Here is a 15,712-nt window from a genome sequence, read left to right on the forward strand (position 1 = left end):
TCAGTTTATGAATACCCAGGATTAATTGTTAACCCCAGCTAAATTATGAGCAGTGTGAAATGTGAAACAAGAAACCCCAGGAATCCTTTACCCGGGGTTTAGAATGACCCAGGCTTAACTATTTCAAGTGTGAAAATCCATATTTGAGTACATTTTAATATTATTTCTTCAGCGTTATTTTAAATGCATGCTCTATACTTGGAAATACATGTCATTTAACCTGTCCTCCAATGTAAAACTGCCAAACAAAGTGTTGAAAAATGCAACAAATTCAAAAACATACATTTGTATTGAAAGGCAGAGATCTGTAATATATCAAACAATACATAAAACTTGAATTATATTTCCCATTAAAAAAATACGTAGGCCTATCCAAGTTGTGTCATTACTTTGCATCAACCCCGTCAGGATTTTCTAAATAAATCAGGTAATGTAGGCATCTTTAACTCTGAGGAACCCTTTCCTATTTCCTGCTCATTGTGGATCTCACAGTTTCAAGTGATTATTATGTTTTGAATATGGATATTTTTATTACAAAAACGCATCGATTCGCTACAGAAGGCCTTTGTTCACCCCCCCGGAGCCGTGTAAGACACTTTTTTTATGGATGGGTGCTTTTTATTTAAGTTCTTTTGGACTGAAGCAATGCAACAACCGCTGAGTACAACGATAGAGCTTGAAAGATCAAAGACAATTTTTAATATAACTCCGACTGGATTCGTCTGAAAGAAGAAAGTCATATACACCTAGGATGCCTCGGAGGTGAGTAAAACGCAGCCTAATGTTCATTTTTGGGTGAACTAACCCTTTAATAGAGAGTGAACATGCCAGTTGCCAACTGCTTTAGCCATGCAAGTCAGGCACAAATAAAATTTCGTAACTGATGGGTTTTTAAGACAGTCTACAGATCCTTTGGATTCATATTAGGAACATTTCTGTTGCTGCTACATGGCAGCACATAATAATGTTTACCATTACACTGAAACTGACATAAGCTTCATGTATTTTCTAAGCTACTGGAGACTCAGATTGAGACATCCACTGAAAGGATTGTTGTATTCAATTAAATAACAGTTGAAAAATTAGTTGTCTTAATTTGTTGTCTTGTCGATCAGTTGTTGTAACCTCAGCTGGACCTTTGTCAACACCGTACATTTTTGTCAACTCTGTCATTTTTTTGTCAACTCCATCAGTTTTTAACCCTGTCAGATGAAGGTTGCTGTTAATATTGAAAGAAATATTTTTTTTTTTTGTAAAATAAGGTTATAGAAACAAAAAATTCAGAAAAACCCGTTCCCTTACATGGTTCATTAGCAGAGACTTTTATCTACAAATATATCAGTTTATAATAATGTATTATTAAATAATAAAAAGCTAACATTTTTAAACATGTTTTGTCCCTTGTCTCAATAATCAGTGAATTATATAAATAATAACACATTAAGTGGCAGTATTATTAAATAATAAAAAACTAACATTTTTAAACATGTTAAGTGGCAGACTTGCATACATTTTATCAACATCAACTGCATTCAAGATACACATATTATCAGTTCTTGCTTTCCCTGGTAATCAAACTCATGACCTTGGTGTTAATAACACTATATGCTCTTCTACTGTTTGAGCTGAAATATGTCAGAGTGACATATTTGCTCATTTCTGTGTATGGATGGATGATTTACTGTACATGTCCATGCTATGTGCCAGAACCAGCTGTGTGAGGTTTCTTTTACTTCATCTATCAATCCACAAAAACATGCATTCAGGTAAGGATTCTTCAGTCCTACATTACACACCACTAGAGGATGCTGTTTGGTGGATGATGTTGTCACAGGCAATCGGTTACAGTTTGATGTGGCTTGTTTAGTTGAGACAAACACTGTAAACTGAGTCATTTTATTCTTGAGACATTTATTCATCTTAACACCTTCCAGAATTCAAAATACCAAACAATTCAAGTCAAATATATGCCCACACTAGACCATTAATTCAAAATGGCAAACTCAAAATAAATTAATAAGCACAAATAAATTGGTACCAGATAAATATTCATAAATAAGAAATAACTCTGAGGAACCCTTTCCTATTTCCTGCTCATTGTGGATCTCACAGTTTCAAGTGATTATTATGTTTTGAATATGGATATTTTTATTACAAAAACGCATCGATTCGCTACAGAAGGCCTTTGTTCACCCCCCCGGAGCCGTGTAAGACACTTTTTTTATGGATGGGTGCTTTTTATTTAAGTTCTTTTGGACTGAAGCAATGCAACAACCGCCGAGTACAACGATAGAGCTTGAAAGATCAAAGACAATTTTTAATATAACTCCGACTGGATTCGTCTGAAAGAAGAAAGTCATATACACCTAGGATGCCTCGGAGGTGAGTAAAACGCAGCCTAATGTTCATTTTTGGGTGAACTAACCCTTTAATAGAGAGTGAACATGCCAGTTGCCAACTGCTTTAGCCATGCAAGTCAGGCACAAATAAAATTTCGTAACTGATGGGTTTTTAAGACAGTCTACAGATCCTTTGGATTCATATTAGGAACATTTCTGTTGCTGCTACATGGCAGCACATAATAATGTTTACCATTACACTGAAACTGACATAAGCTTCATGTATTTTCTAAGCTACTGGAGACTCAGATTGAGACATCCACTGAAAGGATTGTTGTATTCAATTAAATAACAGTTGAAAAATTAGTTGTCTTAATTTGTTGTCTTGTCGATCAGTTGTTGTAACCTCAGCTGGACCTTTGTCAACACCGTACATTTTTGTCAACTCTGTCATTTTTTTGTCAACTCCATCAGTTTTTAACCCTGTCAGATGAAGGTTGCTGTTAATATTGAAAGAAATATTTTTTTTTTTTGTAAAATAAGGTTATAGAAACAAAAAATTCAGAAAAACCCGTTCCCTTACATGGTTCATTAGCAGAGACTTTTATCTACAAATATATCAGTTTATAATAATGTATTATTAAATAATAAAAAGCTAACATTTTTAAACATGTTTTGTCCCTTGTCTCAATAATCAGTGAATTATATAAATAATAACACATTAAGTGGCAGTATTATTAAATAATAAAAAACTAACATTTTTAAACATGTTAAGTGGCAGACTTGCATACATTTTATCAACATCAACTGCATTCAAGATACACATATTATCAGTTCTTGCTTTCCCTGGTAATCAAACTCATGACCTTGGTGTTAATAACACTATATGCTCTTCTACTGTTTGAGCTGAAATATGTCAGAGTGACATATTTGCTCATTTCTGTGTATGGATGGATGATTTACTGTACATGTCCATGCTATGTGCCAGAACCAGCTGTGTGAGGTTTCTTTTACTTCATCTATCAATCCACAAAAACATGCATTCAGGTAAGGATTCTTCAGTCCTACATTACACACCACTAGAGGATGCTGTTTGGTGGATGATGTTGTCACAGGCAATCGGTTACAGTTTGATGTGGCTTGTTTAGTTGAGACAAACACTGTAAACTGAGTCATTTTATTCTTGAGACATTTATTCATCTTAACACCTTCCAGAATTCAAAATACCAAACAATTCAAGTCAAATATATGCCCACACTAGACCATTAATTCAAAATGGCAAACTCAAAATAAATTAATAAGCACAAATAAATTGGTACCAGATAAATATTCATAAATAAGAAATATTAAACAACATTACACCATTTTCACATAGTTTGCATTTAAAAGCAATCTCTCTTAAAAGTGTATACCATTTATCAAAACCCAACAGAGAGGATTGTGAAGTGAATCCATTATACTGATACTGATATGGGACATTTGGAGACTGTGGTAAAGATTCAAGTATGTCACACAGAAACAGTTTCAATATGGGCACCACAATCTGAGGATATTTATAAAGCTGGCAAATAGATCTCAAAAAATACTTAAAACAACCAGCAAAGCACAACACAAACTGGCTGGAGCACACGTTAGAATAATAAAAATCTTACTCAAGCATGAATCCAAACAAAGAATCTAATAGCCATTCTTCGCGCAAAAATGAAAATTCTGTCATCATTTACCAAACTGTTAATGGTAGCCATTGACTTCCATAGCATTTATTTCCATACTATGGAAGTCAATGGCTACCGTCAACTGTCTGGTTACCACCATTCTTCAAAATATCTTCTTTTGTGTTCAACAGAATACAGAAACTCATACAGGTTTGGAAAAAGTGGAGGGTGAGTAAATGATGACAGAGTCTTCATTTTTGGGTGAACTGTGCCTTTAAGGGAGGAATTATACTTCACAGTCCATCACAAAACAGTGAGTAAGGCAAAGCTAAATTCATCAAAGAAACATTACGTAATATAAATAATTGAATACAATATCATCCAATATCATATAAACATCTACAAAAATGACATAATTGATAAACTGGATAACAAAACCACAATAAGAACACAAATGTAAGTCAAAATGTTCCCTTTGTCTCTACATGCGTCATCTATGAGTTATGGCATTGTGTGTATGAGGTAATATGGCATTAAGTAATAATGCTGGTTTAATGACATCAACTAACTCTAAAACAATATTTATACTTTAAACAATTTACAAAGACCTTGATGTTTTTAACAGTCTCAAATCAGCATTATAAAACTAGCATAGTGTTATTTTAATTGGGTGCTACTTTGCCTTGGATGTAATTTGTTTCAAAGTAAATAAAAATACTGACGGATAAAACCCACAAATCTTACACTTGCATTGGCGTGTCACTTAGTTACATTCTCAAGATACTGATATGTCTGTCTTCTTTCCAACATTTTATTGAGCGTGTTCTGATTTTCTGAAAAATGTTTTATATAACAGTGCTTTCGGTGTGAACAAGTGTGCCTCACACAACCTGAAAAGTGAAGCCAAAATATTTTGATTGCCATCTGGTGGCTGGCTGCAGTATAGGTCATAAACCCCACCCTCTCCGTGTAAGTGAATGGGACATAAGCCACACTAAAATATCAAATTACACTTCAAATAAATTTCTCCCAGAGATGGTTTCCATCATTTTTGGTAGTTCTTATAACACGTATGTATGTTCAAATGTTCGTTTTTCTAATAAGTTTGCTTTTAGGTAGTTGTTTGATGCTATAAAAACAGGGTGTGGTGTCATGATTGTGATTGGGTCTTTAGGAGTTTGCGTGAGACTTTGATGCCACAGCTCCATCTCACGGACACTACTGAGCAGACTCAGGCTCCAAATGAATCACTACTGCGCAGACTCAGGCTCCAATTGAATCACTACTGAACAGACTCAGGCTCCAATTGAATCACTACTGAACAGACTCAGGCTCCAATTGAATCACTACTGAACAGACTCAGGCTCCAATTGAATCACTACTGAACAGACTCAGGCTCCAATTGAATCACTACTGAACAGACTCAGGCTCCAATTGAATCACTACTGAACAGACTCAGGCTCCAATTGAATCACTACTGAACAGACTCAGGCTCCAATTGAATCACTACTGAACAGACTCAGGCTACAAATGAATCACTACTGAACAGACTCAGGCTCCAATTGAATCACTACTGAACAGACTCAGGCTCCAAATGAATCACAACTGTGCAGGCTCAGGCTCCAAATGAATCACTACTGAACAGACTCAGACTCCAAATGAATCACTACTGAACAGACTCAGGCTCCAAATGAATCACAACTGCACATACTCAGGCTCAGGCTCCAAATGAATCACTACTGAACAGACTCAGGCTCCAAATGAATCACAACTGCACAGACTCAGGCTCCAAATGAATCACTACTGAACAGACTCGGGCTCCAAATTAATCACTACTGAACAGACTCAGTCTCCAAATAAATCACAACTGGGCAGACTCAGGCTCCACATGAATCACAACTGCACAGACTCAGGCTCCAAATGAATCACAACTGCACAGACTCAGGCTCCAAATGAATCACAACAGCACAGACTCAGGCTCCAAATGAATCACAACAGCACAGACTCAGGCTCCAAATGAATCACAACTGCACAGACTCAGGCTCCAAATTAATCACTACTGAACAGATTGGGCTCCAAATGATGTCATCGGCATAAGATGAGGGCGGCCATACTGGGATATTTTGGCTTCACTTTTCTATAGTGGACAGAAGTGGAGATGCGTTGTACATCTTTTTTTTACAGTCTATGGGTGTGAACTCTAATGATTTGAGGATTATTACATGGTGGTTTCACTGTTGCGATGTTTGAGAGAGTCGTTCTCCTGACAGATCAGCTGGTACGGCTTTTCATTCTCCTCAATCACAGAGTTACTGATTTCCACATCCTGGTTCTGGAGTTCTTGTCGTGACAGGTGCTCAACGATTCCAGCGCCAAATGAGTCTCCCAGCACATTGGTGGTGGTCCTGAGTCGATCCCTGAACAACCACACAAAAACATTCACATTAAAGCCATTTTCTGCAGATGTGAGTGCTGCATGGCCATGAAAAACACATAAGCGCAATGCTGGAGTGTTGCAGCTGGTTGCCATGGTGTTGCTAGGGTGTTATAAGTCATTGTCAGGGAGTTGTGGGTGGTTACCAATATGTTGTTAAGGTGGTACTATGCAGGTGCTAGGGTGTTTAGAGTGGTTTTTAGCATGTTTCTAGGGTGCTGTGGGTGGTTGCCAATGTGTTTTTTAGGTGGTTGCTAAGGTGGTACCATGCAGGAGCCAAGGTGTGCGTGTTGCTTACGCAGTTTCTAGGATGTTGTGGGTTGTTGCTATGCATGTGAAAAGTATGTTCTGATTGGTTTCTAGGGTGTTGTGTTCAAACTGTTGCTAGGGTGTTGCTATGTTGTTCGGAGTGTTTTTCAGCATGTTGTTATGTAGTTACTAGGATGTAGTGGACAATCGTCAAGGCATTGCTAGAAGGTTGCTAGGATATTCAAGATGATTGCTAGGTGGTCACTTACTGCTTAAGTGTTATGTACAGTTACTTACTGCTAAGCTGTTATGAGTGGTTGTCAAGGTGTTGTGGGTGGATGCCATTGTGTTGCTAGACAGTTGATAGGGTATTAGTTTGCAGGTGCTAAGCTGTTCAGAGTGTTTTGTTTGTTTGTTTGTTTTTTGCTATGCAGTTACTGGAGTAGTTGCCAAGGTGATGATATGCAGTTGCTGGTGTGTGGTGGGTGGTTGCCAAGGTGTTGGAAGGTGGTTGCTAGAGCATTGCTTTGCAAGTGCTAAGGTGTTCTGAGTGTTTTTAGCATGCTACTATGTAGCTTCTAGGTGTTGTGGGTGGTTGCCAAGGTGTTGCTAGATGGTTGCTAGGGTGTTGCTATGCAAGTACTATGGTGTTCTGAGTGGTTTTCAACATTATGTTATGCAGTTGCTAGGATGTTGTGGGTAGTTGCCAAGGTGGTCACTAGGTGGTTTCTAGGGTGGTTGCCAAGGTGTTGCTATGCAGTTGCTGGTGTTTTGTAGGTGATTAGGATTTCCCAAGGTGGCTCCTAGGGTGATTAAGATTGTTCCAAAAAATATCTCGGGTCCCTCCATCAATGTAACATGGCATGTTTGGACCTGTTTTTGTCAACTGTTAATCATCTTACTGCTTAGAAAAGTAACAACACACCTTTCCTCAACAAACCACATGATTTGAGGCATCATTCATGTCTGATGCACAGGAGCAGGACTGGTTATGTGAGCAAATTTAACACTTAGTATTTAGAGTTTGATTAAATAAGCATCAAATAACAGTAATGCTTACATTAGAAACATCATTAACTCTTTCCCCGCCAGTGTTTTTTTTTAAAGTTGCCAGCCACCGCCAGCATTTTTGATCATTTTCACAAAACTTTCATGGACCCGAGAATATTTTGTTGTATGAATATCTGAACATGGAATATGTCAAATACTTTATTCCAGCTTCATGCATAACTTTTTTATGAACACTTGAATGTGGGTAAGTTTCATGAAAAAAGCAACATTTTGAACAAAAAGCTGAGAAAATTGCGTTTTTGTCAAAGACTACACCTGCAATAGCGCCCCCTACCGTATAAAAGTGAAAACACAAAAAGCTGGAAAATTACGTCAATATCAGGGCAAAGAGTTCATAATCTGTTAAATAAATCAACTTTCTGTTTATAGCATTGAATAAGTCACTGAAGAAAAAATTCAATGTATTCAATTCAGTGTTCAATATTATGGAAGCTCAATATGAAAGCCGAATGTGTCAACATTGCCAACACTGCTTCAGATTAGCAGTCTGCATTATGTATCGATAACCTTTGAGAGAGTGCTGTCTACTGGAGCCGCATGCTTCAGCGTGACATTTGAGAGAGACTCACAGGAACCAGTCCACCGCGATGATCAGTGTAATGTCCTCTGTGGGCAGTCCCACCGATGTCAATACTATCACCATGGTAACCAGCCCAGCCTGAGGGATGCCTGCTGCTCCGATGCTAGCGGCAGTCGCTGTAATGCTGCAGGAAACATGAGGGCTTTTTAATTTGGAGATTGATGGAAAATAGCCCACTGGAGATATTGTTTGTAATAAGGAGAATGGTGAAGTAAAAACTGATTACCTTCAGTACTTGTGCTTGCCAAAACTAACCTGATGGTGAGGATCTGCCCAAAGTTCAGGTCCATGTCATTGACCTGGGCAATAAAAATGGCCGCCACTGCCTCGTACAGAGCAGTGCCATCCATATTGATTGTGGCTCCAACTGGCAGCACAAAACGTGTCACTCGTTTGTCCACATGGTTGTTTTCTTCAAGACAACGGAAAGTGATGGGCAGGGTGGCAGAGCTGAGGAAGATAAGAAGATAATAATAGCGTAGTATTGTGTGCAGTTAAAACTAAAAATATCGATTGAAATCTATTTAGGAGAATTGAATCACTGAGGTGTAAATGAGATAAATTGAGGATTTATGTCTAACTTTTATACTTACCTGTGTAGAGCATACAGTGTGACAGAGTTTTAGTCAGGACAACTAGGTGTAAATAAATAAATAAATGCTTGATCATATGCCAAAGATTTTTGCATTTTTAGCTTTGAGGTCATTTCTATGCAAGTGCAGTGTTATTTTAGCATCATTGAGATACTATTATAGTTTCTGTTAACATTTTGAATCAGATTTTATTGCTATATAATAAAATTTTAGTTCATTTCATATGTTAATTTTAGCTGAAGTTTTAGTGTTTTTGTCATTTTTATTAGTTTTTGTTGATTTTAAATGTCTATATCATTTTTATTCATTTTTATTTCAGTTTAATTGTAGTTATTTTAGCCTACATCAAGTTAAACTAAACGAAAAATGTTGCCTTGTAAACTAGCTGAAACAAAATAAGCTAAGCTTAAGGTTTTTTCCATTTATTTCAGTTAACATTTATTTTATTTCAAGTAACAAAACCTTTATGGTACCAAAAATATCCTATTATTGATATAATATCATATTAAATGAGCATTACACTGTATATATAATCAAATTATAATGAAAAATATTAAAATATATAGTTTATCTTGCAAATATTTGTTCAATGAAATGCTTTCTAGAATCTCTAGAAATGATCAATTCTACCCATGTCTGACCAACAGTAGTTATAGCATATATTTTATTCACACATATACTTTATCTCCTTGTCCAATCAATAACTGGTTGTGAAGGACACAGAATTTATTCATTTAGAAAATGTCTTGCTTTTGTCCATGTCAGGTGTAGTTCTGCTTGGCTTTAATGTTAATTAAAAGATATGAAAAAGAGCCCTTTCGTATGTGCTGTACTATTTCCTGTTTCAATAGGAAATATGTATCCACACTATATTCATAAAACCATTCCATGGGGTAGAAACACCATCTGCTACTGGACCAACAGATCTTCTTCTCAATTAACTGTGACAACAACAACAACAACAACAAACGATTTACTCTGTTTTGTTGCTGTGGGATGTGTAAAAAGAGCCCTACATGGAGTTCTATAAAGTGTTTACCTGGATGAGGTGCCTAGAGCTGTGATCAGAGCCTGCAGCAGCCCAGCGATGAAGGTGAAAGGGTTCTTCTTGGTCACCACAAAGAAGAGCAGAGGCAGAACGAACAGGCCGTGGATGAGCAGCCCGACAATGACAGAAACCGTGTACATCCCTAACTGTCCGCCCACCTGAGCAAGATCCTTCATCTCAACGATCTTCCCTGCAATCAGGAAGAGGATTCCCACCGGAGCATACCTGCTCAGCAGAGCAGAGACGTGACACACATTTCACACCAATACTTTAATGAAGTGTACATTTTAATAAATAATTTAACAAATAATAGTTTAATAAATAACTTTTGCACACACGCATGCATAAATAGAGCCCTTTTTAAATTAACTTTTAAATGTATCACATGATATTTGTAATTATATGTGATATGTGTAATTTTGTATCAAAAAAAGTCCTAATAATGAGAAACTCTCATAATAATCAGAAACTTTCTCATGACTATGAATTAATATGCCATAATATTTAGAAAAATATCATTAAAATATAAACTGTACTTATATAATTATAACTATAAAATATAATTATGACTTAGCATCTTATTATATTGAGAACAGTTGTCAAAATAATAGTATATCATAACAATGAGAACCTTTCTCATAAAAATGACACTTAATTATTATAAATGTAATTTGTCATAATATTTAGGACCAAATCACATAATGACTTAGATTTTCCTTATAATGAGAAACCTTCATAATAACGACTTTGAGTATAAACTGTACAAACTTTCTCATAATTATCAGTTAAGATGTCACAATATTTAGAACAAAACAAGTGTGACTTATAATGCGAGACATAATAATGACTTAACATATATTAGCATTACTAAGATAAAGTTTCTTATTATGAGATGTTAAGTCATTATTATGAGTAATGTTTTCATTACATGATACTAAGTCAACAGTTATGAGATATTTTTTTAAATATCACGACATATTAATTTGTTATTATGAAAAATGTTCTCATTAATATGATATACTAGTCAATTATTATAAGATAGTTTCTCATTATTATGCTTTCGATACAAATACAAGTGTACAAGAAAAAAAAACAGAGAAAAAAAAATTGTTCATAAAGTTCTTAAAAAAATGTATTCATGTTTCAGGTTTCATTTACTTTTAAACTTTTATATTATTACGTTTTTTTTTTTCAAGAGTTTTATGTGACTTTTTAGCATTCTAATCATTTTGGAATATTATATAATGTCTAATATAACTGTCACAGTCTTGTCGTTGTCTTAGTCTTCCCTGTTTGACCTAGTTTTCCCTCATGTGCCTGATTATTTATTATTAATTATTAATTGTTAGTTATCTCGTTAGTCCTCTGTCTTATTTAAACCCTGTGTTTGCTCCCAGTGTTTGTCAGGTCTTGTCTATGTCTAATGTGGATAACGTGGATTGTACCCTGATCATTATCTTATTAAATATTATTGAACTCTTCTTCTTCTTCGTCTTTATTGGATTGATACACGCACCACGCGGGACAACAACAATAATATATATATGTATATATAATATGAAGAGGGGTATTCAAGCCATTGTATGTATGAATTGCTTTTTTAATGTATTTTTTTAATAAATTAACAAACAGGACATAAAACAAGTGCCACATCATTCTCTCTTAAATAACTGCTTTACTGTTGTCAAAGATTCAGCAGGAAAGTTATCAGAGCATCATAATCCCACACTTACCAGATAATGATGGCCACCAAGCGCATTATGGCTTCATTCAGGCAGTCAAAGAAGTCCCGGAGAGCCTGGCCCTGCTGTTTCATGTTTCCGATCACTAATCCAAAGCACATAGAGAAGACCACCAACCCCAAGGCGTTCACCCCATTCGAGGAACCTGACACAGGCACCACCTCTTCCACCGTCTCCTGGATGGTCTGCAGGATTGTGCTGAGGTTGGACACTTGGATGAGATCTGTAGAGTTGAAGTTGTCTGTCGCATTGACCATGATGGTGACATTTTTGGTCAACACGGTTTTCTTGTATAGTGTTTTGTACTGCAAGAAAAATGGGTGATTAGTACACTCTAAAAAATGCTGGGTTAAATACAACCCAGTGCTGGGTAAAATAGGGACAAACCCAGCAATTGGGCTGTTTTGACCCAGCGGTTGGGTTACTACCCAGGAGGTTGGGTTAAACATTTAACCCAAGCGCTGGGTCAAAACAACCCAATTGCTGGGTTTGTCCCTATTTTACCCAGCATTTTTTAGAGTGTATGCTCTTTTAATTTTTTCACATAAATAATATAAAATTGCATAAATTATTCTTGAACTGTATTTAAAGGGAGAAGGTTCCATTAAAAACACTTTTTAACATTAGATGATCAATTTTGATGTTAAATCCACTATTGCTTTATTTAGAATTGTTCTATTGGTCTAGACAGTATTTAATTCAATTACATCAGAAGTAACTGTAATTCAATTACAGAAATTTTAAGAATAATCCTTTACTTAACTTTTTCAAGGGTTAATTACTTTAGTTTCTTAGTAATGCATTACACCCCCAACACTGATCGCGATATCGATTTTATTTCGATATATCATGCAGGCTTAATAGCAAATAAGAAGTGGCACATTATTTTCAGAGATGCATTAGGAGAGGATTCACAAACCTGTTTGAAGCAGGCCTCAACTAAATTTGGTGGAAACATATTTCTGTAAGATCAATGAGAAAAATCAGATCCCATAGCATCTAAAAAATAAACAAGCATCGCATCAGTCAAACAAAACTTTCTCCCCACCTTATCAGGTCCAGAAAAGCGTCAGCGGCCTGCACTGGCTCAATGCTGCCACTAGAGGCCACTGGACTATCCCTGCTGCCTTTACCCGGCCTGATAATAATCACCATTACAATCCCGATGAAAACTGCTATAAAAGTGGTCACCATGTAGTAGACGATGGCCCGAATTCCCATCTTCCCAGAGGCCTTGCTGTCTAAAGAGGAGATTCCTGAAGACATGCAGCACCAAAAGACAAAAGATCTGTGGTTGAGCATTTCTGAAGTGACAATCATACTATAAAGTGAAAGGGACGTGAAGCGTAGCCAAGTATGGTGTCCCATACTTGGAATTTGTGCTCTGCATTTAACCCATCCAAGTGCACACACACAGCAGTGAGTAGTGAACACACACACCGTGAACACACAGCCAGTGCTGTGGCACCCAGGGAGCAGTTGAGGGTTCGGTGCCTTGCTCAAGGGTCTCACCTCAGTCGTGGTATTGAAGGTGTATTCACTCCCCCCACCTACAATTCCTGCTGCTACTGAAACTCAAACCCGCAACCTTTGGGTTACAAGTCCGACTCTCTAGCCATTAGGCCACGACCGACCCCAAAAAAAGCACCATGGGTTCATTGCTTTATTGATTAAATACTTTTAACTTAGGCGTGTATATCCACTTCACAACATTTCTGTGTAAGATTCGGTCAATGTTAATTTTTACATATACTATTAAATAAATATTTAAATATAGCTATTTTATACACTACCGTTCCAAAGTTAGGGGTCAGTAAGATTTTTTTAAACACTTCTCTTCTGTTCACCAAGGCTGCATTTATTTGATCAAATGTACAATAAAAACAGTAATATTGTGAAATACTATTACAAATTAAAATAACTAATTTTTAAAGTGTGATTTATTCCTGTGATCAAAGCTGAATTTTCAGCATCATTACTCCAGTCTTCAGTGTCACATGATCCTTCAGAAATCATTCTATACGTTGACTTGCCATTTAAAAATCATTTCTTATTATTATAAATGTTAAAAACAGTTAATAATTAATAATTTGTGTAAAGTGTGATACATTTTTAGATTCTTTGATGAATAGAAAGTTCAAACAAACAACATTTATTTGAAACAGAAATATTTTGTAACATTGTAATTAAATGCTTTTACTGTTTTTCTTTTGCACATTTGATCAATTTGATGTGTCCATTCTGAATAAAAGTAATCATATCTTTTTTCTTTTTTTTTATAAAATCTTACTAAACCCAAAGTTTTGAACAGTAACAGAACTGAATAGTACATCTGCACAAAACAAAAGCACATGAAACCGAGATGCTGAATGCATAACAAGCAATAGTTAACGTATTATGAAACATAAATTAATAATAAACAATTAACCCTGCTGTAAAAAAAAAATGCTAAATGGATAGTTCATCCAAAAATGAAAATATCCTCATTTACTCAACCTCACGTTGTCTCAAACCTGTGTGAGTTTCTTATTTTTGTTGAACACAAAACAAGATATTTTGAAGGATGTGGGTAACCGTTGCTGGTAGCCATTGACTTCTATAGTATGGAAAAAATTACTATGGACGTCAATGGCTATCAGCAACTGTTTGATTCTTCAAAATATCTTCTTTTATGTTCAGCAAAAGAAAGAAATTCATACAGATTTGGAGGGTGAGCAAATGATGACAAAAGTTTCATTTTCGTGTGATCTATCACTTTAATTGTTAGTTTATGATACCTAATGCATTACTAATGTAAAGGAATTTAAAGTGTTAGCGAATGCTCTACAGAGAGTAAAGTGATTTCTGGTGTACCTGTGACGAGGCTGGAGACGATGAGTGGTAGAACAAGCATTTGAAGCATCCTCATCAGCAGCTCTCCAGGGAAAGAGAAATACTTCACCTCCCTGATGGACAGGTTACAAGGTCTCAGGGCGAAACCCAACACCACCCCTGTATACAGTCAACAGATGTGAAACTTCAGTTTGAACTGTTTTCAAACTTCATACTTCCCTCCTAAACAGTGTCACTATTATCAAAAAACAAGCCCAACGTTATGTCTTTTTCCTGCTGTTTTGCCCACTGATTTATTGCTTTACCTAAAGCCACAGCAGCCACTGTGAAGATCACAAAGGTGTTCCTCCGCAGGAACGTCTTGACGCTGTCTCGTGTGATGCCGCCCATCTTTCGTCTGCTTCCTGACATCTGCTTCTGTAACACTCGGCACAGACGGTGGAGCCCCTCTTCAGCACGCTGTGGCTTCTCAGAGTCTTCACTCAGAAACAGACTAGTGCTGTTTGGAGGCTTCTCATTCATAATCAGCTCTAATACATGGTCCAAGAGGGTTTCGTGGGAAACTGTGGCCGAGAAATGAGGGAAAAAAAAAATAGTTCACCAAATAGTATCAGCTGATTTAATGAAACCAAGTTCTACTCTACATCATGTGATTAAATGGCAAAATATGAATCGGTCATTGCAGGGTATATGAACCCACAGTGTTTGAGTTACCAAAAGTGAAGATTCTTTGTTTTTGAAAACAAAAGAAGACATTCTCAAGAATGTACGTTGCTCTTTTCCATACAACAAAAGCACAGACAGTATAGCTCTTAAGCACTTTTAAACCTACATCACAAACAGCCACAAGACATGCTGATTATGTCACAAAAAAAAAATGGTATGTAGGTTGACCAGACATCCCAGTTTATGAAAACAAAAATATTAAAGTCAATAAACATTATAATAATTACAATAACAGTAGTCCTACAGTATATAGAACACACAACTCATCTGCTAAAACATGTCTATTATTTAAGCTGTCAAGCTGTTTGAATCATCATTTTTATATTCATTTTAAGGTTTTAGGGCTTATGGTGTTCTGTTGTCATGGCAACAAAGTATCAAAATTGGATATAACCACTGATCTATAATATATAAAAGGTTAGTAAGTGTAGACTTTTTTTCAC

The 15,712-nt window shown here is 36.2% G+C and overlaps 1 protein-coding gene across 1 annotated transcript; it reads right to left on the reverse strand.

Moving 5' to 3' along the window:
• Positions 1-6,022: 6,022 nt before the first annotated feature.
• On the reverse strand, positions 6,023-15,104 carry LOC107685347 (excitatory amino acid transporter 1-like). Its single transcript, XM_016481898.1, has 9 exons — positions 14,849-15,104; positions 14,565-14,702; positions 12,760-12,967; positions 12,631-12,673; positions 11,703-12,016; positions 9,961-10,194; positions 8,584-8,778; positions 8,318-8,452; positions 6,023-6,411 (listed from the first exon to the last, which is right to left on the reverse strand). Exons 1-9 carry the CDS (start codon positions 15,063-15,065, stop codon positions 6,213-6,215), a joined length of 1,683 nt encoding a protein of 560 aa, XP_016337384.1. The 5' UTR covers positions 15,066-15,104; the 3' UTR covers positions 6,023-6,212.
• Between the last annotated feature and the right edge of the window lie 608 nt (positions 15,105-15,712).

This window comes from Sinocyclocheilus anshuiensis, unplaced genomic scaffold (genome assembly GCF_001515605.1).
Source record: "Sinocyclocheilus anshuiensis isolate Anshui unplaced genomic scaffold, SAMN03320099.WGS_v1.1 scaffold689, whole genome shotgun sequence".
NCBI classification, from domain to species: domain Eukaryota; kingdom Metazoa; phylum Chordata; class Actinopteri; order Cypriniformes; family Cyprinidae; genus Sinocyclocheilus; species Sinocyclocheilus anshuiensis.